The following is a 20,757-nucleotide window of genomic DNA, read 5'->3' as shown; positions in this document are numbered from 1 at the left end:
TTACCTTTTTTGATTGTTACAAGATACCGCAATATTATATTAAGATTCGAAGTTTAAAAATAGAAAAATTGACCGTTCCTAATGATACAAAGTATAGAAATGTCTTCGCGAACGGGTTTCTACATCGTCGTTGTAAAAAGATCGTCGAAACTTAAATTATCACGATAAATAGGCCGAGTCTGCAGCAGCTTGCCATAAATCTCTACGCACGCCCCCTTTCAACTCCGATTATTCGCTTCAGTTTCCGATCGTTTAACTCGACAATCGTTCGTCCCTATTCGCCTAAACTCTAACCGAACCATTTTAATAAGAATCAATTCTCTCTCGACTCGCACGAAGCTTTAAATCTTGAAATCGAAAAGTAAAATCTTCGATTAATTAAAAGAACTTTTTACGCTACTCGTGATAAATCAGTGTTGTTAAAGGAACGAGAAATTTCAGAAATTTGTAAGATTTTAATTTATAGGAAACCGTTGCTCGATATCATGAAACGTGGAGTTCCTTACGATTCTTGGACATTTTTCCAATCTTTGTTAATTATAAAAGTAGTTCTCGGTGTCGAGAAGCATTGGCTTCCAAATTTAGAATGGGAAACGGCTGAAAATTGGATTGGGAAACGGATACCGGAATTAGACAGTTACGTGACATTTCCTTTGGATATGAGACACGCAGTGGGAATTGGAAAATCGATCGACTTAAGGCTGTCTGGAATCGATTTACCTAGATCTGGATCTTTGGTCTTGCCCAGCAATGGAAAATTACAGGTAGGAATTAAGAAACACGTGTGAATGAACAAATAACTGACTAAAGACATATGATATTTCAATTAATCGATGATCGGCTGCGTGATATAAATATTACTAGTTGTTAGATACGTGCTGTAAATTTAGTTCATAGGTTACCGGATTATGTATTATAAATAGTAACAAATTAACGTGACAGTGTATTCACAGGTGAAATTGACATTTGTGAAGCTTCATTTTGCAATCTTTAGATAAAATTATTATTTTGATAATAATTAATAATTACTATTTTAGTAATTGATATTTTGACAACGTAATATTATTCTAGATGTGATTATAAATAATTGTTTTTATGTTTGATAGATGGTAGATTTATAGTAATGGTAAATTAAAGTACCAAGTTTAAAATGAAATTGATCTTACTAATTGTAAGTAGAATTTTTCGATCGCTCGTTAATTTTTCCACCATCGAAATTATTAACATGCCAAGAAAAAAAACTCGTAATAAAATACATATATTTCGATATACACGATACACAATTAGCCCGAAGATTGTATCGACATTGTGTCGTATTCTTCTCGTTCGTTGTTTAATAGCCTGCGAAACAGAATCGACAAACAAGACGTAAATCTAATTCTTCTGCTTTTGAAAGCAAGATTTAACGAGCAATATCGCAGAATGGTGGAAATAAAATGAGTACGATGTTTCAGCAGTTGCTTCGGTAAACTCAAAATCAGTAAAAATGAAATGGAAACTGCGAGTACGAAAGAAAATGGAAATATATTTTGAAATTACCAAGTTTACGAAATTGTTGACCTTTCTTTTCAAAATTTTAATTATGAAATTATTAACCATGAAGGAGGATGTTAAAGACAGCCATTTTTGAACTTCGTTGCGAACGAGAAAGTCTCGCAAGACAACTAAGTGCATCTCTCGAGGAAAATTAAGAAAGAACGACGGAAAAGACGGTGATGAAAAAATGGCAGCGATCAAACTTACCCATGCCTTAGCTTAATCTTCGTCTTCTTCAGATACCGACACGTCTACGAAATAATTCCTCGGAAATCCTGCTGGCGAATCAATTAAAGTTTGAAATCTAGCAAATCCAAAGTACTACAAGATCGCTGTTGGCTATTGCTTTCACGTAGCAATTATCGTAGCAACAATCCGATGGTAATTCAGATTTTCCCGATTTCAAACTTCAATTGATTCATCAGCGGAATTTCTGAAGAATTATTATGTCGACATGGATGAATAATTATTCTCTAGCTGGATCAGAATTTGAAGAAAATGAAGATTAAGTGCAACACAGGGGTAGATTTGGCTGCCGCTTTTTCATCTTTACACTCGTTCTTCTTAAATTTCCTATCGAATCTTGGATAAAATAAAGTTTCTTGTTGCTTGACAGATGCTCTTAATATTCTTGACAAATTTTTCGTTCGCAATCAGGTCCGCAAATTGCCATTCTTTAAGATCGTCCTTTTATTTTCGTTGGAAAATTTCTTTCTAGCTAACAATTATTATGCTTAATCAGTTCATTAACCAATTAATCGATCAATTATAATAGTTTAGCGAAGCAGGAAAATCAGCAAAGAAAATCAGCCAGTGGTCAAGGTCGGGTCACCTATTCTGGGCTGACCCTCAAAATTGGGGCGGAAGTTCAATAGCAGCGCCGCATCTCGAGCAAGTACCATGTCGCCAAGATAATATCGTACTTCCTAGAAAGAATCAAACCTTCAGCGTACTTTTGCCAATGAAGAATATCGAAGTGAAATCGGTGAGAATGATGGACGAAAAGCAACCCTATAAAGCGTGGCAATGGGCAGACATGGTTCACAGTAGAGAGTTCGAGAAAGGAATATTCACAGTAAAGTGCGTCTCGCTGAACAAGTTTTTCGGAGTAAAAAATTTGCAAATTGCAGGATTTACGATTTTCCAAATGTTCGAATTTCCAAACTTTCCAATTTTCAAGCTTCCGAATTTCGACGTTCTTAAATTGCGAAACCTTCCAACTTCAGAGTTTACCGATTTTTTAATTTTCCACTCTTTCAGCTTTCAAATGCGCAAATCTTGGAATTTTCAAATAACCCGAGCGTCTAAATGTTGGAGCTTCCAGACTTTGAAATCTTTGAACTTTTAAATTCGTAAACCTTGCAAGAAATTTTGCAATTGTCAAACCTTCGGAACATTCAGACTACCAGATTTTGAAACGTCGAAACTTCAGAGTTTCGTGTCTCCGAGTATTCATTCAAATTTTTATTAAACTTTCGAAACGCCGCATCGAATTAAACAGTCGCGACTTTTACAAACCTACGATATTTAAAAATGATGCAAGATAAAATTCTACAGATACGTGGGCTATAGTTGCAAGGAGTGTCCCTGCCAAGACGATCCAAATGGTTACTATCTCGAAGAAATTTGTGCTATTGAAAGACCAAAGTGTGGATTCACGCCCTGTGAATATCCCATATGGGTAAATTCAGCCAACAATTATTATCCTTTACGCAAATTCCCATAGATGTAATAAATTCTTGAAATTCATTTTTGAAATAACATTCGAGCGTAGGTGGAAGGTCACTGCTGTCGATACTGTGGCGGTCGACTGTCTTTAACAAACAAAGTACCTCTATCAATGGTTCAAGTATTAACAGACGAGGCTTTAGAAAGATACGCTGAAAGGCTCGCTTGGCACGTAAGACCTACCTGGAACGGAGCTATCGAGGTTTTGATAAAGAAGAAGCTCGACTATTCGGAAATCGATATCTTGGAAGCTACAGAAGACGCAAAGAGAGCGTTGCAAAGTAAATTCTCTCTAATTTAATCCTTTCATTTTCTATTCTTCTCGTTGCTTCGTTATCTCTAAATATGTACGTAACTAATGATTTTTCTTTTTATCGTTTCTGTTCCATCGTTTCTATCCATTCTTTTTATCGTTTAATTCAATTCCGTAGAAATGAGAATTAAAAATATACGGACCGTCTTAGAAATAGTCGTACAATCGGTCGGCTAGCGATTCTACGTGGAAAAATAAGTGGAAAAAGGAGAATAACGTTTTTTTATTTAAGGCTACGTTTTCAGAAGGAACGAACGAGTTTAATTAAACACTCGCGTGCAAATAGCCGTGTGTTAAGTGGAAGTTTCGAATGACGAAACTTTTCTTTCTGCTCGTGTTTTTATTATTAAACATGGACGATGTCACGATTTGATTTCTGTCGTTATTGTTATCTTATCACTTATCGATTATCACTTTCCTTTATCCTGTATTCAATTTCAATCGTCTAGGACACCCTGTATATGCCCGCGTATATCAGAAGTAGAATTAAAAATATAAAAATTAATTAAATCGAATATCGAAAAATATTGGAATTAAAAGTATTATCTCAACATAAATTTGTGTAGCTGTGGCCATTTTTTTAGATTATTTTCTCTCGTTTTAATCGTCGTAACGTATGTTTTGAACGAAACAAGTCCCTTTTTAAAGATCTCGCCATATTAAAAATTGACATCGGATGTTCTCTATTTGTGTAAAAATATGCAGAGGAATAGTTACACGCGATGCAGGAAATAAATTATTTATTTCTCGTGAGGAAGAGCGAACTTTCAAAATGGTTTCTATGGATTCCATGAATAATCATACAGTTCTTGAACGAGACACGGCCTGATAATATCACTTACTGTATTTTCCACTACATAGAAAACAATTAAGCTGACCCACTACTCTAGCTTCATCGACGAGGCAACCATCGTTCTTTCGAGACATTTCCCCTCGAAACACTTTCTATGTTTAACATTCCCATTATTTCTTATGCTCTTTTCACAAGAAAATATTATTTTACTTATCACTTTTAATACGTTTAAATACTTTACGTTTTATCTACTTGAAATTAAGTAAAACTACTAACTTAAATTGGCGACTGTCGCGAGAAAGTTATAATGATATAAAATATTCCTCAATTAGCGAGTCGTTAAAAAGAAACTTTCCAACGGCATTAATTTCAGTTTTCATTCATTCTAGATTAATGAAAGTTATTCTTCTTCTAGACAAGGTAAACTTTATATTTTATCAAAGAAAGTCGGAAAATTCCCTGAAACTTTTTAACAGAATATTTCCTCGATCAACAAGCGATTAAAAAGTGACTTTCAATGCTTCTTTAGTTTCAATGTCTACCATCTTTATATCAATGAATTCGATTTACAATAAATAAAACGAATTAACTTATTGCTCGGTTTTTATATAAATAGAGTCTAATATAAAATCGTAAATTATTATGGCGAAATATTAAATCATCTTTTCCTTACAAAATAGCAATTATTAAGTCTTCGAAATTAATCGGAAGAATAACATTTCCCAATGAGCTAAAAGTCCTGAAATTGATTACGAATTATCTTAAAAATGGAGTACTCTTTGCATCGTCTTCGACTCGATCGTATTTTTCTCTTCTCGAGGATTTTTTAAATTTGAGAAAAGTATGGAACAACACTCGTTCTTTATACGTCAGAATATTTCTTAAAACATGAAAAATTTGTTTGCTTCTTACAACAAGAATTTGTTGCTTCCGTTACAAGATTGAAACGTAAAAATGGAGGACCACAACAGATTTAAATCTTCCTTATTTTATCGTGCTTTTCTCTTTTTAATAGGTATGAAAATCGAAGTTTTCTCTACAGAAGTAACTGGCTCTGCCGTGCAAGATAATCGTATGGCTATTACATTGGTTCCCTTTTTGGGAATGCCAATGATCGTCCTTCTTCTTCTGTTCCTCTTCTTTTTATACTTTGGCTACTCTTACAGGCAGTAAGTACTTGGTATAATTAATTAATGGTCAAGCTAAGGAGATAATATCCTTTCTTCCAACTCTTTTTCTCATTACGAGGCACTATAACGTCACGATATACAGTCTTTTATCCTTTTTGTACCTTCTGAGAATTCTAGTCTCCTGCAGGATTAACTTCGGATAAAAATGGTCGAAGAAATTTATGAGCTACAGCCAGACGATACAGAGAGCAACAGAAATATGATAATCCCTCCTGCTTCTAAATTTACCATAAAAGCGCTTTACATATTTTAACATAAAAACTATTCATTTATTAATCATTCGCAGATGGATTAACAAACAGTGGCGAGCGCGTCAGAATTCTCCGTTGCTAGACGAAACGTTCGAACTTTATTAATACTTTTGAATTGATTAGTCAAATTTGTAAATTGTCAGTGTCAAAACTTCAAAGTTACAAAGTTTCGAGATTTCCAAATTTGCCACGTTCTAATTTGTAAATTTTACAACCATAGGATTCACAGGTTTGCAAATATCCGTTGACGTTCAAATTTACAAATTTACGAATTTTCGCCTTCAATGTTCTCACAGTCCAAACCTGTAAATCTTCAGATTCCCAAATTTTCAAACTTCGAACGTGTAAATTTTCGAATCTGTGGATTCGCCGATCGTCGAACCTTCGGACCTCCGCTTTCATGCACCTGTTAATGTCTCCGCAAACTGTGAAATAGCCGCTCGAACTACGAAAACACGATCCTTTGAATTTCCATATTTTCGCATTTTCAAAAGATTCCACGTGCAAAGCTAACTTCGAGTAAATTAAAAATCTCTTCGCGTTCTACGCTGCCAATTAAGCAAGCAAATGAATGAAAGAGAGAAGGTTGAAGGAAAAGGGGAAAAAGAAAGGAGAAGGCGGAATTAATAAATCGTCGAAAATAGCTGGGCGATGCATGTTTTCGCGAACGACAAACGGAAGCGAGCTGCTCAACGATTACGTGCGACTCGTTGGGAAAACGGCGATGAAGCTTTCTATAAGCTCGTCCCGTTTGACCCTTATGTTCCAGCGACACGTGGGTGTCGATGACGAGGATCGTTGAGAGGCAGAGACAACACGGGGAAAGAGAGGAGCAAAGGGAGAAAAAGAAGTGAAACGCGATGGAAAAAGTAATTACACGGAATATGAAACACGAGGCGCAGTTTGCAACTGACTGCGTTTCTCCTTCGCTCGCAGCCCCGTTAAACCGGATGTTTTCGAAATTAACCTCCCTTCGGCATACTTTTAAACGAGACTGAACCAAATGTTTTTGAAACATTTATATGTCTCTTGAAACGTTTAATCGTGAGAACGTTTTAGCGATCGAAATAAGATTGAAAAATCCGATGCGAACCGAATAAATTTGAAAATCGAGAGGTTTGGAAATTTGCAAATTTGAAGGTTTGAAGATTGACGAATTTGCAAGTATCGGTAAAATTCGGTGAAAGATATTTCTTCCAACGTATTGGAAAACTTTAGCGATGTAAGATATTGTCCATTACGTGGTCGTGAGTGTGTACATCTTTATTTCACTGAGTTTGAGCGTTTGAAATTTAGTCGGGAATCAATTTGATCTTGAATTTGAATTTAATATTGATTGAATTGAATATTGATTTGAATCAATATCTGTTATAAATTCCGTTCGAGTAGCAGAAATTCGAATCGCAATCTCGGTGATTTTAAATAACGAAATCACCAGCGAAACAGCACTGGTTGCTTCGAATTGCAGCAATAGTATCAGTGTTTACGTACGGTAAACCGAACTGCATATTGGAACGTGTGTAACTTCAAAAGTTCTCTTTGCTGTCGATCGAATCATTGGAAAGCAGTACGGTGGTAATACACATGTACAAAGCGAATGTAGACACCTAATCAAACAGTTTGTGAAATAACATTTTCAATCACCGAAGGAAAAACGAATCGTAGGAGAGAAGCAGAAAATAATATTTCCAAGAGAAGATTAATAAGGAAAAAAAGGAAGGATATCTCTGGTAGATGCAAAGGTTAAAGAAAATAAGCGATAGAGCGTAAATTATCGCTCGTGTAAATATAATTATGAGAAATAAAGAATATAACCAATAGTGAGATGCAGATTCATGAAGCAATCGAAGAAAAAGGAGAAGCGGAAAAAGACGAGGAAAGCGAAAGGTCGAGAAAAGGAAGAAACGGAGAAGTCTTTATCGTGTTATTCATTTCTTCAACTACGAATGCAAACTCGTATTCCACAACTACAGGAACGCCACTGTTATTAAATATTTGTCCACTTAATCAGGCAATATATAAAATGAAGTTTCAAATTGTTAGAAAAAACAGGGAAATAAAAAGAAAACATAATTTCATAAAGTAACGAACGAAAGGAGAAAATGAAGAATAAAAATGGGATATTGTTTCCTTATATAATTAGAAACTAGAAAATAGAAACTAGAAACTTTTGCAATTTAATTAACTCTGTTTCATCAAAGAGTAATGCCGTTTATAAGTAAAAATATCGTAAATTTGTAGCTTTAAAAAAGATTGCTTAAGGATAATTTAATAACCCAAAGTGCTAAAAATGTTATAATAACGTTTTATGTCACTGATACCTTTTCTCTCATTTGTAATGAAAAATTCTATGTTCCCTAAATAAATTTCAAAATATTCTAAGGCATAACATGTTCTTCCGACGAAAGCAGTTTTCACTATTCTTTGAGATCAACGGCAGATATTCCCAAATTTAGTTACCTAAGATAGATGTTTGAAACTTCAAACCTTTTGTTTTAAATGCAAGTAAACTAATGAAAGTAGTGTTAAAATGTACTTTTTGCTGCATTTGACCAATGTAAAATCCTACGTTTAGATTTGCGATGTAACTACGATACGTATTTAAGTATCCAGAATTTTAATCAGATGTCTCGTTATTATTTGCAGTTTCCTGCTGGGCTTCTCGGAGATCTTTTCTTCGATAAGGGATGGAATTCGAGTGGACAAAACGCAGGGTAGCAAACCGTTCGGTTTTGCTCGATTTGAAAATAGTGCAGAGAGTAACGTTCAAATTGCCAACGTCGCCAACGAACCAAATCTCGAAGATAACGAAGCGGATGGAAACGATCCTTCTTCCGGTGGAAGATTCGAAAATCCTCTGTACAGATCGAGAAGAAAAGGGCGCAAGGAGGACGAGGAGGTTTTAAATATGGAAGCTCCTCTCAGTTTATCGACTCTTAAGCGTAAAGTGGATAATCAAATTGAAGAAGCGGATCTTGACACCGATCAATAAAACGATAAAAATTCTCTTGCCTTTCTCTTTTGGTGGAAATTACAGCATTTCACCGCATAAAGTTATATTATTTGAATTCAAATACAAAGCAACTTTTATTACGTTGTAATATAAAAATGATTCGCTGTATGATCATTCTTTTTCAATAAACGTTATAACCATTGTGAATGTGCGTTATTTCGAAACTGACAATATTCTCTTTCGTGCGTCGTTTGATATTTTTTAAGAAATGAAAACTAGAAATATTTTTTAACGATAAAAAATTCGCTACAACCGAATCAAAAATTATCAAAGACACCTTTTGGATTAATCGGACCAGAGAATTCAACGACGTAAAAATTTGTTTGTTTCTAAAATTCGAAGGACGTCCAGGAAATGAGAAGAGATCGAAACAATGTTATCAGGAAGTGGAGGTCGATAATTCATTACCAGAATCTTAATTAAAACGCGAATGAACGGTCGATTCAATTGTGGAGCCCTATCAGATTGGGCTGTGAAATGTGATGCACGAATGGTCTTATTTCGACGGCATAATTAAGTTGGCATATCGAGTAAAATACGTAATTTTTTCACTTAGAATTACGAAGAGAATTAAACGAGCAAAAGTACTTCTTTGGTAGTTCGCTTTAATCGAATTCCAAAGTATCGGTTACTCGATATTTTGATGAAAACGCTCGATGATCCTGTGAAACCTAACAGAAGAGTAAACCCGATAAGATTGCCAATGCGAACAGTGACGTCACATGATTATTTCACGTACGTGCAAAATCAATTAGCTGGCGAAGGTTATTTTCGTTTACAATCGTTCCATCTATCGTGCCATGTATTACAAGTACTAAGGAATTTGTGTAGGAAGATTAAGAAGGGATTAGAAGACCACCTAAACCCACTAGTAAACAACTTATGTTCCAAGTTAATCCCAAGGAGACTGAGCAGGAAACATCCCAATGAACTAGGACGCTCAATAATCTACGAACAAATGTATTTAACTCTGAGGCACGGACTGCTGGGAATACCGTCTACGAACTATTATTCCAGCTCGTTATATCGATTTACATAGTCATAACAAAATTGTAAATTATCTGGAGAAGAATATAAAAGTAGTTTAGAAAGATCAACTCTAAAGGTGACGTAACGAAATTTGGGAAATCACGGACGAACTTTCTTTAACGCGGTGTTCGTTTAAAGGGAAGAAAATGGTCTTGAGACACCAATTGATTTTTGATTCGATGTAGCATATATAATTCTTCGTCTTTTTTTTTCATGTGCGTTAATATAATATATATTCAATTATTTTATTATATTTATTATAATTTGCGAATTTTTATACAAACGTTCCTTTAGTTCGCTTGGAGATTTTCATTAAAAAGAACCATAAAACCTTGTGGATATCAGCCGATGTCACGCATACGCGTTCTTTATATCTTAACGATATTCATCGTTATTTTCAAGCGAAAATAATTAAAGTTCATCGAGTTATATGTCGTTTAAAAAAACCTGTCCAATCGCTCGGCACGATCCAACTACGCTAATTATCTAAACTGAGAAAGTCAAAATCTCCTAATTGCTGTTAGCTAGTGCGAGTATATTTATACTATGTGAACGATAATGAAAGAACAATTTGAAAAATGTAAAAAATAATATGATATTATATCGTCGACAGTTCTTATATTTTGCCAGGAAATTGAGCTACGCCAGACACGAAATTGGACTAGTGGTTGAGAATTGAAAGGTCGAAAACAAAAGAATTAAGTCACATGTGTTTATTCATTTGTCATACAACGTTCGAAGTTAGACGAACGACCACGTGCACCGGCGTCCACGTGGCAGCGACACACCATAATCGCGTAAAGACATTTACTCGTCGGGATAATAGGATAAGTCGTTGCACAGCTAACACGAGGACACGTATACCGAGATATACACAGTTAGTCTCTGCGGATAAATAATATAATGTACGCGATACATCAGATATTTGGTGCAGGGGCACACAGATGCAGCGAATGTATTTTACGAATCGAGGATCGATCATCGATTCGCGATAATGAAATCGAACGAACGTTATTTGCGTGTACGTGTCTGTTTGCGTGTGATTAGCCTGCGGATCTTTAGGCATTTATATTTGAAGGTATGAAATGCGAGAAGAATAGAAATTTGGAAGAATAGCAACTCTTAAAATGCATACAACGTGCAAAAATATACGAGATGTCCACGATAAAATTATGATATCTAGTTTCGTGGTACGAATCTCTGTTTACAGATTTCTTGATCCATTTCTTGATCGTTCGAGTGATAAAAATATGAAATTCCATAAATATCCACAGTCTATGGTATGCCGATCGTTCTCTCGTTGTCTATTTTGTAGATTCGTAAATGTGTTTGTGTACGTTTTCTTTAGTGTATACATATATTATCTGTTTATATAGAAATATCTTATGTATATATATATGTATATTTATATATATATATGTATATATATAACCATTTATATAAAGCTTCGTTTATAGAATATATTAAATTCTTTCTCTCTCATTCTCTCTCTCTCTCTCTCTGTTCCTCTCTTTCTCTCATTTCCTCTGGATAAAACCGCGTTCAATTGGCATTTTGTACAAGAAATTATATACGATTCCCTGCGCGACAGGCTATGATTCTTATCTAACGATACGAGGCTTCCTCCGGCGAATTTACGTACATACTCGTATAATTGTATAGCAGGAATTACGGTTTCCGCGAATCATTGGATAACACCGGCGTGTAAATTGCGTCTGTTTCTCGCGAATAGGATTAACAGGGACTGTAACAAGTAATTCTTCAAATATCTCGAGATTTATTAATTTACATAGACATTTGATCGACTTTGAAACAACCTAGAAACGCACGGATCGAAGAGCGTGAAGTTATTCGAGAAGAACGCAAGTGGTGTAGAAGTTGGCAAAGAGAATTTAGACAATCTTTGAAAACGGAACGATTCACGGAATCTTGGAAATTGTGAAATTTGGGAACACTCAAATTAGGGAATTTAGAAACTCACAATTAGATGCTTTGAATTTTTAGCGTGTGGGATTTGATAAGCTAGAGATCTAGAGATTTCAGGATTTGAAAGCTTGAAATTTGAAGAATTTTAGATAATTTAAAAGTTTGAAGATACGAAATTGTAAAAAATTTCGAAAGTTGGAAACTTCGAAGTTTGGGAATTCGAAAGTACGAAGAGTTTAGATAAAATTTGACAATTTCAACGTGCAATTCGAAAATCAACAAATTTGCTAGTGTAGGAATTCGGAGATGCAAAGTTACGGAAACTCGAGAATTCCACTATTTGGTCATTCAGACGTACACAGTTTCGAATAATCGAACAAATTTTCCAACTTTTAAATTTCCTTCAAATACCAAATTAACATATCTCTACCTACGCACTGGAACTACATTTATCTGAACTTGTCACGGGACAAACAGTTTATTATAATTAGAGTTCGCCGATTCTCCTTGCTGCCTATCGTTTCTCATTCGCGTAATAGCAGCGCGTGTTCAGATAAACGAATTCAACCAGCAAAACTTCGATTCATCGGGCAGTTAAAATTTTCTTCGAATAAACAAAGTTCCACCGTAATATTATCCAAGCCGGAGATACTTTCCATTGGAAAATTCCTCTACGTTCTTCCTATTTACAAGACCATTGCGACCAACACCCTCTACTTGATGTAATAAACGCCCGTAGGTGTTCGACTCTCAGCTTTAATCTTTAATGCATCGATATTACCCCATAAGTGCAGGTGTCACGCCACGATCTCGTACCGCCGATAGGGTCAACAACTGAAAGCGCGAAAAACAGTATCACCTTTAAGAACGTTATAAGCACATCGGTCTTTAAAGTCGGTAGGATTCACGTTTGCGGATGTGCTCAGTCAGGCGTAAGTAATTGACAGACGCCGAGTTAGCCTGCCTTTTTTACACGTCTTGCCGCTTTTTTTACCCTTAGTACGTAACGCACGAGTGTGCGTGTCTTTCTCGTATTTTTTTTCTCCTCAATAGCGTACTATAAACACACGTGACACTGTTTGGTAAACTCATTAATTTTTTGCTCAATCTCTTGGCAGTTTTACGAGTATCTTTGCTACGATAGTTTTCTCGAGTTTGAGTAGAGATCGCGTTTCTTTCGATAACTTTTTTCACGGATTTTCGTTGTTGTTCGCGAAAGTTGAATAACCACACCACGAATTGGTTATATTACAAATACGAAACGACTTATTTTCCAGGAGCCTAAGTTGGAAATATATTTATCGTCGATTACATTTTTGTAGATTCGGGAAACTCGAAGCTTCGGAAATTTGGAGAATTTGGAACTTGAAAAGTCAGAGGAATAAAGTTAAGAGAAATCGAGACGTTTAAAGTTTCGAAAAGATGAAAATTTGGAAATTTCAAAGTTTAGGATTTGAAATTTGGAAATTCTCTAGATCTCAGCTTCCAATATTCGCTTAAGATATGGGTCGTGTTTAAAATTCCCTGTTCCGTGGGCTTACGACGGCTAGACAAATTGATCGAAGTCGAAGTTTTCGCGAACTTCAATTGGTTCGAAGCCTGGATCTAAGCCAGGAGGAAAATTTTCCGCGACGCGTGATCGCGAACGATGAGATCGCAAAATCGCGCGAGGAGCCTCGATCGTGATCGAAAATGTGTTCGATGAAGAAATCGGAAACGCGCCATCGAAGTTCTATGTACCGGAGCCTTCAATTATTCTGTTAAACGTTCTTCAACCATCTTTGATATTTATTAACACGTTTGATGCCATGTCAGTTAAAATTTATCCTACCCTTTGATCGATTAATCAGGTTTTCTGCAAATGGGAAAAATCGTCCCCTTCTGATTTTTCTTTCCCTTTAATTTTTTAAAATAAAACGGTAACTTTTGAAACGCCATTTTTCTTGTGATTAAATTAGCAGACTTATGGCAGAAATATTTTCTTTGCTGAGACAAATTGAAAGATTTGAATTTTGTCAATTTGACAAATTGAAGAATTCTGAATTAAAAAGAAAAACAGAATGTCGATTGTTATTATCGCAGAGAAATATGACTTTTGGCAAAAGAATATTTAATAAAATAAATCCTTTGAGTTTACCTCAACACGTGATAACAATTATCACGTCACGATAAGTTACCAAATTGTTTATCCAATCTATCCCATAACCAATCTTTCGGACAACCTGTTTGAAATAAAAGATAGAGCTTCCAAATTGTAGACGTAGTCTGAACCTAACACATTTGTTATTGTTTAAATGACCCAGCGAATTCTGCATAAAAATAGATGTTCCAGACGCTGAAGCTCGTTCGGCTTCGAGCTTTAAATAGCCAACTAAAACAGACAAGAACGGTTCTATCATTTCCCAGAATTTCTCAAGCGGTCCTCCACTTCAAATAAAATCGTTCTCTTTTCAAAAACATACTCCGACATTCGTTTCTTCTTTTACTTTTCATCAATAATACACACGCAGACTTTTACGCGCGCTATGTACGTCACGTAACACAGTGCGATATGTTAGATGGTTGGAAAATTTCATAGAGATATTACAGCAGAATTTGAAGAAAAGCAGAATTTTCCATCTAAATGTTCCCATAATCAAAGTTCTATCATAGTCTTCATATAATTTTGTAATATAATAATTTTTTTTTAACTATCATGGCACTTGATGCGTTAATAAAATTCCTATGTATTTTAAAATTCAAGAAAATGCAATCGTTTGGAGAATTTTTTCTTCTCGTGCTTAACTATATCAGCAAGACTTCACGGCCGAAAGTATCATACTTTCGAAGATCGTTATAGTAATCAATGGCAGCGCTCGTGTTCGAGACAAGTAGAACCATTCGTCGACCCTTCTTTTAACTCTAATTCACACGATCGTGAACATTATCGGTGATATTTGTACCCATTAGACAATGAAAATTTGTCGCTTTTGAAATTCGACGATACATGTGATCAGTGCGAGCATAGAATATGCAAAGTGTGGCGTGATTCGTTATAAAGTTAACAGATTACCGACTTTTTGTTAAAATCGAGGATTAGATTTCTTAGATATTTTTCGAACAATTAAGTTTTATACGATTCTTTGTGCGTGTATTTGTAAACCATTGTTATTTTCTAAATTGCAAATCTCTCGAGAAATTTATTTTTATCGAGAAGTTATATTTTCGATACCGAGTGTTTGTCTTTTTATAAAAACACTTCTTACACAGAAAATATCTTTTTCGCAGAAAACGTTCTTCGACTATTTTCTGTTTTACTTTCTTATTTTTTTTTTTTTTAAATAAACTTTTTCGATAAAGAACGCGAGAATTTTAAGAATCCCGAAGGAGTTCAAAAAACAGAAAAGAGAAAAGCCCTGCTTATTACGTCTAGAATACAATACTTCTCGAAAAATATCCGTTTCTAGAAAAAAAGATTCGAATTTCATTTTCCATTTTTCGTTGCAGTTTCTCAACCGTTTGCAATCCGAAAAATCATCTTCCTTCATCGTACTACGAATCACACCGCACGTAATATAGTATCATAGTATAACAGAACAACGAAAAAATTACATCTATATACTGTGGCGCGTTCTTTGAAGAAATAATCAAAGTCAACATCATTGCACACGTTCTTCTTAAAACCACAATGGTGCGAACCATCTCGACAACGTACGGATGGTTAAATAAACGTCTTCTTTTACAAATATAATATACAAATCTATATCTCGCGTGAATGGATCCTAATCTATAAATAAATTCCTAAATATATATATATATATATATATCTCAATCTAACAAATTTTCTCTGGAGAAAATAGACGTACACGATCATCTTGTATTCATTCTAGATAAAATACCACATTAATTATAATCACTCATTATCTATATAATTTATATAGTTAACGCGTTGGACATTTATCGTTTCAATTGTATGTCGTCTTAATATTATATTTTAACTATTCTTCGTTCTCTATATTCGTTTCCTAATTTTATTATATTATTTGGACGAAAATCGAAGAGTCATCATCGCTGTCAAGCGAGCGCAAATATCAATCGACACTCGATTGAAAATGCACTTACGCTCCTAAATACTTTAATAGTCTGCGCGAACGCTTATCTATCGCTAAATGTCTACCTACAAGTTTAACTCTTCGTAATTAAACTGGGTCGTTACTCGTCCGAGCGAAATTTTGATTTTTATCGATAGGAATTTTAAATATTTGACTTGATAAATGACTTTATTATACAATGAAGAGATCGATAAGTATTCTAGGCATTTTTTACGTTTTTAAAAGTCCAGAATACTAAGGATATTTATCTTGGATGGAAATGACCCAGCGTAACTACGGAGTGTGGAAAAATATAATATACGTCTGCCTTTGGAGGGTTAATCCTTGTCGTTTAATTAAATTTCGCACGTCTTTTGAACGTTTGTTAAAATTTCGTTTGAATCAAAACTCTCTCCATACGCTTTATCGAACATTGTGGAATAAGTTGTCTGTAAAAGATGAACAACGCCGAAAAGAAAGTTACGTTCTCGAACGTAGAATTCGATCTTCGTTTAATACATTGTAATAATGTCGAATCTCGTTACGAGTCGCTATCCTTTAAAAATGTATTCTTCTTTAAGGAAACTAAAATGCGATCAATTTTAAGAAATTTGTTCTTTACATTTTGATTTCAATTTCCGAGGTAAATTGGACATCGCTTCTGTTACAGTCGACTTTCCGAAATAAAGTGTGAAACGAACGTTATATGTACCGAATGTTCCAAAATAGGTGGCAGAAGGTTATTGTGTAAGCAAAACTAAATTAAAAATAAAGAATGAATTTTTTTTATTTAACATTTTGTTTTCGAGATGATCGAATTTGAAAATAGGTCGGATATGTGTATGTTCGGTTCATTCTAAATCGAAAGAAGATGGTATCGTTGCTCCGAAGGTTGAGTCTACGTGTAAAAATAAGTTGAAAATGTAAAATAATATTTTTCCTTTAAAGTCTCGTTTTCTAAAAAATCGTCGATAGACACGTGCCCTGTCGAGAGTCAACTGAACGCACGTGTATCCCGCTTCAATTTTCAAACGCGATTTTCTCACCAACGAAGATTCCAACGAAAAGACTTTATTCTTGCTTTTCCCATTCATTTTTACACGTAGAATAACTTCTTTATAGTCACTTTAGAGCAATTTTACGATTTTTTACTCCAATTTTAAGCTCTCGATATATTACACATTTAGATCGTATAGCGATCGACCTTTCTTTCTACGCAATATGTTACAATTCGATAAATTCGATTCATTAGATGCGATACAATAACAGAAACGCAACGAAACACTTCTAATAGAAGAGAAAAGAGAATAAAATTCGTTTTCAATTCGTCGTTCGCGATGGAAGAAAAAAGATAAGCGAATCAAGGCACTCCCTGCAGAATTGCACCCTCCGCCGACTCCTGTCTACGGAAAACAGGAAGACGAGGCGTATCCAAGGAATATATTTTCATCGCGAATCGTTCTAGTCAACCGACGCTCGATTCGTTACACGAGGAAGACTTTACACAGGAATGTAAAGGAAATTGCACTGTTCCCTTGGAAAATGGTCTATTTGGGAAATAGTCCGCAAGAACATTTGATCCCATAAAAACTCGATGGATCATTCATCGAAAGATATCCATCGAAGAAACGTAAGTTTTCTTCTCTCCCTTTTATAATCGAAGAAAATTGCAAATTGTCCAAGGATCGAAGGAAACTACATAGAAGATAAAAAAAAACACTCGCGATTCGACGATCAGGAACACGTTCTAAGGCCCTTTATTTGGCCACCAGTCTTCGCGAAATCGCCCTTCCGACCACTATGACCGCGATTATAATGTCTTCTTGATAATAACTCAAATCGTCGGTTTGTAGTTTAACGTTCAACGTCGTTTCAAAACGGCGCGCCTACGAGTTTTGTAGTTGAAGAAGTGCTTGGAGACGTTGAAGCTCTTTCAGTAATTCGCGATTCGTGTCTTCTAAGGCTGTTAGTCGGTCCCGGTAGGAGGAGTTCTCGTTCGTGAGCATTGTCACGCGTCTTTCTAGGCCGTCCATGTACTCCTTTTTCTTCCGTCGCGACTCCTGGGCTGATATCTGAAACACGAAACAGCCGATCATGCGTCGAGTTTTGTTCTTCGTTAAGCGTTAAGTTGGTCGCGCTATCGACTGACTCGATCGAACATTCCTGCCAAATTTTGCTTAATAATTTTTACCGCCGTCATGTTGAAATTATATTCTCATGTCTGTAACGAATAGCTACGTCAAATTTCTGGAAACCAATGCATTTTTCCCTTGTTCCATTCTGTGTCCAATGAGAAGATATTGTCGTATAAATTTTGTTGAATTTAAAGAAAGAATTATATGGACGATATGTTGTTCGTTGTGCTGTATAGATGAAAAGGGAATTAAAATGAATTCATTCGTATAAGAAACAATTAAGATTTAGATACGAAACATTAAATACGTAGACAACGTTAAATTAATACGAAATGAACATTATTAAAAATAACGTGTTATATAAATAGGACACGTTAAAAATCGATATAGATAGGAAATATCGAAAACCAAGTAAATAGATGATATTAAAAATTAAATTAATTTATTCGCACGGCACAAGAATATTAAGCACGAGAAATTGAATTAGAGTAAACAGTTTAAAATTTTGCAGAAGGTGAATTTGTTTGATTAAGTTTGGTTATTTCAGTGTATATTTGAAGAGTTAAGCGTTTCCTTCAGCCGTTGATTTATAAACGAAAAAAGCTGTACCGCAAAAAAAATGACTAGCGACAAAGTGTTTGCTTTTACGTAATTATCGTCGTCAGATTTAACACAGACACAAGATATTGGGCAAGTTTGTTCTCAAATGTTAATTAATTACGAAATTTATCATCCATCGAAATCGAAAATAAAATTAAAATGCAAGCGGAGAACAGAACTTGTCTAGAATCAAAGATTAAAAGCAAATTTTATACTACGCAGTAATAGACAATTTCAATGGAAAACCAGCATGAACGCGGTATAATTATTCCCAGATCGCGGATGTTTGCAGGTTTATGGGATATACAAGTAAAAAGAACATGCGTAATGTTCGAAAATACGTTTTGCGTTGCTAAAAATATGAACTTGCATAAACATTCGTTGCCTAATTATTTTCCAACAAGTATTCGACACTCACCTTGTTCTTAATTTTCCTACGAACTTTCTTCAGGGACTTCTCTTCTTGTTTCGTCAGAGGCAGTTTCGTAGGCACTGGATATCCCTCCGCGATCAATGTCCGCTTTTCCTCTTCGGTCAACGTTAAAACACCCGTCGACCCTTTCTGTAAGATGAATTTAACGCAACGTCACAATCTACGTTCATCTTTCTCTGTGTTTATTTTATCGGGAGGAATGTCTTTTTTGGATTACAAAATATAATTTTTTAAACCGTAAGTCCGATCAAACTCAATAATATTTCTTTATTCGACCGAACTTATTTACGTTACGACCCAATATTAATTGACGTAGTGGTCCGTTATATATCTTGTCAATTATATATCAGGTCTGTATCACAAAATTTGAAAAATCATATTTCGCGCAAGACATCAGATATTTGATTAATTTTTAACAAAATTTTCTGTCAGAAGCGATGTACCTTCCTTTTATAAAACTCCTACGAAAACATGTATAGAACGTAAATCACGTAATTAAATGTAAAATACGTTACATAAAATGTAATAATAATAATTTATTTGTACTTCAGGCCCATATCTTATTATATTACAAGGTGGTTATTGCCTTCTCATTTCTAGTTTCTTACACAATATTATGCTCTTATATCGAGTTCTTAGTTACTCTATCGGTATATTATCATTTATTTCGCATAAAATATTTCGTTCATTGACAGAGTGAATAACGAGGCGCCAAGAAACGAAATGTAAAGAAAAATATGATATAAGCACTATTACTTACGCCACCTCCTTGCAATAAATAAACTAGCGGTATGAGCATGCATACTTTTTCTGAGAATTGAAAATTAATCGAGTATTTATACAACGACATGGAAAAATCTGCAATAAAAAAGGAAGAAATCGTTGGTATCGCTGGTGACATAGGCTCGCTTATAACGTAAAAACGTTTCATAATTACATTATAAATTTACTGCAAGGTTGTCGACTATCTTATAACTCAAAGTCGCTTATTTTACATATTCGTCTGGAAAAAAGTGGCGTTAATTAAAAAAGATTCCAGTTTGGCTCACCGGTTGACAGGAAATCAAGGGTGTGTGTATCGGCTGTCTGGTGGTGTGCGTGCCGTTTGTGATGTAAAGTCTGGGCGTGAGCAGGCCTCTGAGATTCTGTGCGTGCGCGGAGCTCTGGGAATCTCGGCGTTCCGGCGAACAGGAAGCGGAAGCGGTGCCCTCGCTGTCGGAGCTGGCGCTGCTCGGCGGCGTTGGCGGTAGGCCCTGCCTGGACGCGCGTAGATCCGCCTGTTTCTCATCGCTCGCCTCCCCGTTGTACTCTTCTACCTCCATACCCTGTGACACACAAAGTTTGTTTTCTTTTAGCATCTTAATAATTCTTAGATGCATCAGGAAAAGATATTCGTAATTTGAGATCACCGAGTAAGAATATCGAGCGTCGACGAAATGTTGTTTTTGCAATGGTCGAATATTCGCTCTTCTGTTCCTTTTCGAATTAAAATTCTGTCGATCAAAATCGTAATTACATAGGAAAACGAAGAATATGGCGTGCCATGAAAAAGTGAGAAATTGTCGTGTCGAGAAACATCGTAAATGTTACGTTTCTTTTTTAATTTTATTTGCATTTGGATACGCTAGAGCGTAAAAAGGCAAATTTTGAATTAAGAAGTAAACACTCCATTGAGATGTAAAGAGATAGAATATTTACAAAAATTTGCTTCAAATAAAAACGATAGAAGTTCGTTCAAAC

General features: G+C 35.2%; 2 protein-coding genes across 2 annotated transcripts in view; one reads left to right on the top strand and one right to left on the bottom strand.

Moving 5' to 3' along the window:
- Positions 1 to 224: 224 nt before the first annotated feature.
- Positions 225 to 8,971, top strand: LOC100649022 (protein amnionless-like). Its single transcript, XM_020864065.2, has 7 exons — positions 225 to 361; positions 467 to 764; positions 2,312 to 2,616; positions 3,094 to 3,217; positions 3,311 to 3,545; positions 5,386 to 5,539; positions 8,458 to 8,971. The coding sequence occupies exons 2-7, from the start codon at positions 486 to 488 to the stop codon at positions 8,801 to 8,803; spliced, it is 1,443 nt and encodes a 480-aa protein (XP_020719724.2). The 5' UTR covers positions 225 to 361; positions 467 to 485; the 3' UTR covers positions 8,804 to 8,971.
- Positions 8,972 to 10,551: 1,580 nt separating this feature from the next.
- The window catches only part of LOC100648901 (cyclic AMP-responsive element-binding protein 3-like protein 2), a 47,905-nt gene continuing 37,699 nt past the window's right edge, over positions 10,552 to 20,757 (bottom strand). Inside the window, exons 5-7 of the mRNA XM_012310887.3 lie at positions 20,067 to 20,342; positions 19,003 to 19,146; positions 10,552 to 17,921 (exon numbers count right to left, since the gene is read on the bottom strand). Of these exons, the coding sequence (XP_012166277.1) occupies positions 17,736 to 17,921; positions 19,003 to 19,146; positions 20,067 to 20,342 (606 nt within the window). The 3' untranslated portion in view covers positions 10,552 to 17,735. The remainder of the gene's footprint in view (positions 17,922 to 19,002; positions 19,147 to 20,066; positions 20,343 to 20,757) is intronic.

The sequence above is a fragment of the Bombus terrestris genome, chromosome 8 (genome assembly GCF_910591885.1).
Source record: "Bombus terrestris chromosome 8, iyBomTerr1.2, whole genome shotgun sequence".
Classification (NCBI taxonomy): domain Eukaryota; kingdom Metazoa; phylum Arthropoda; class Insecta; order Hymenoptera; family Apidae; genus Bombus; species Bombus terrestris.
Note: the sequence above shows the minus strand (reverse complement) of the source record. Positions and strands in the feature narration are given on the sequence as shown.

Coding starts and splice junctions, on each gene's coding strand:
- LOC100649022 (XM_020864065.2), top strand. CDS start 486: ATGAAACGTGGAGTTCCTTACGATTCTTGGACATTTTTCCAATCTTTG. Junction 2,617..3,093: donor AAAGGAATATTCACAGTAAA/GTGCGTCTCGCT, acceptor AAAATTCTACAG/ATACGTGGGCTATAGTTGCA. Junction 3,546..5,385: donor CGCAAAGAGAGCGTTGCAAA/GTAAATTCTCTC, acceptor TCTTTTTAATAG/GTATGAAAATCGAAGTTTTC.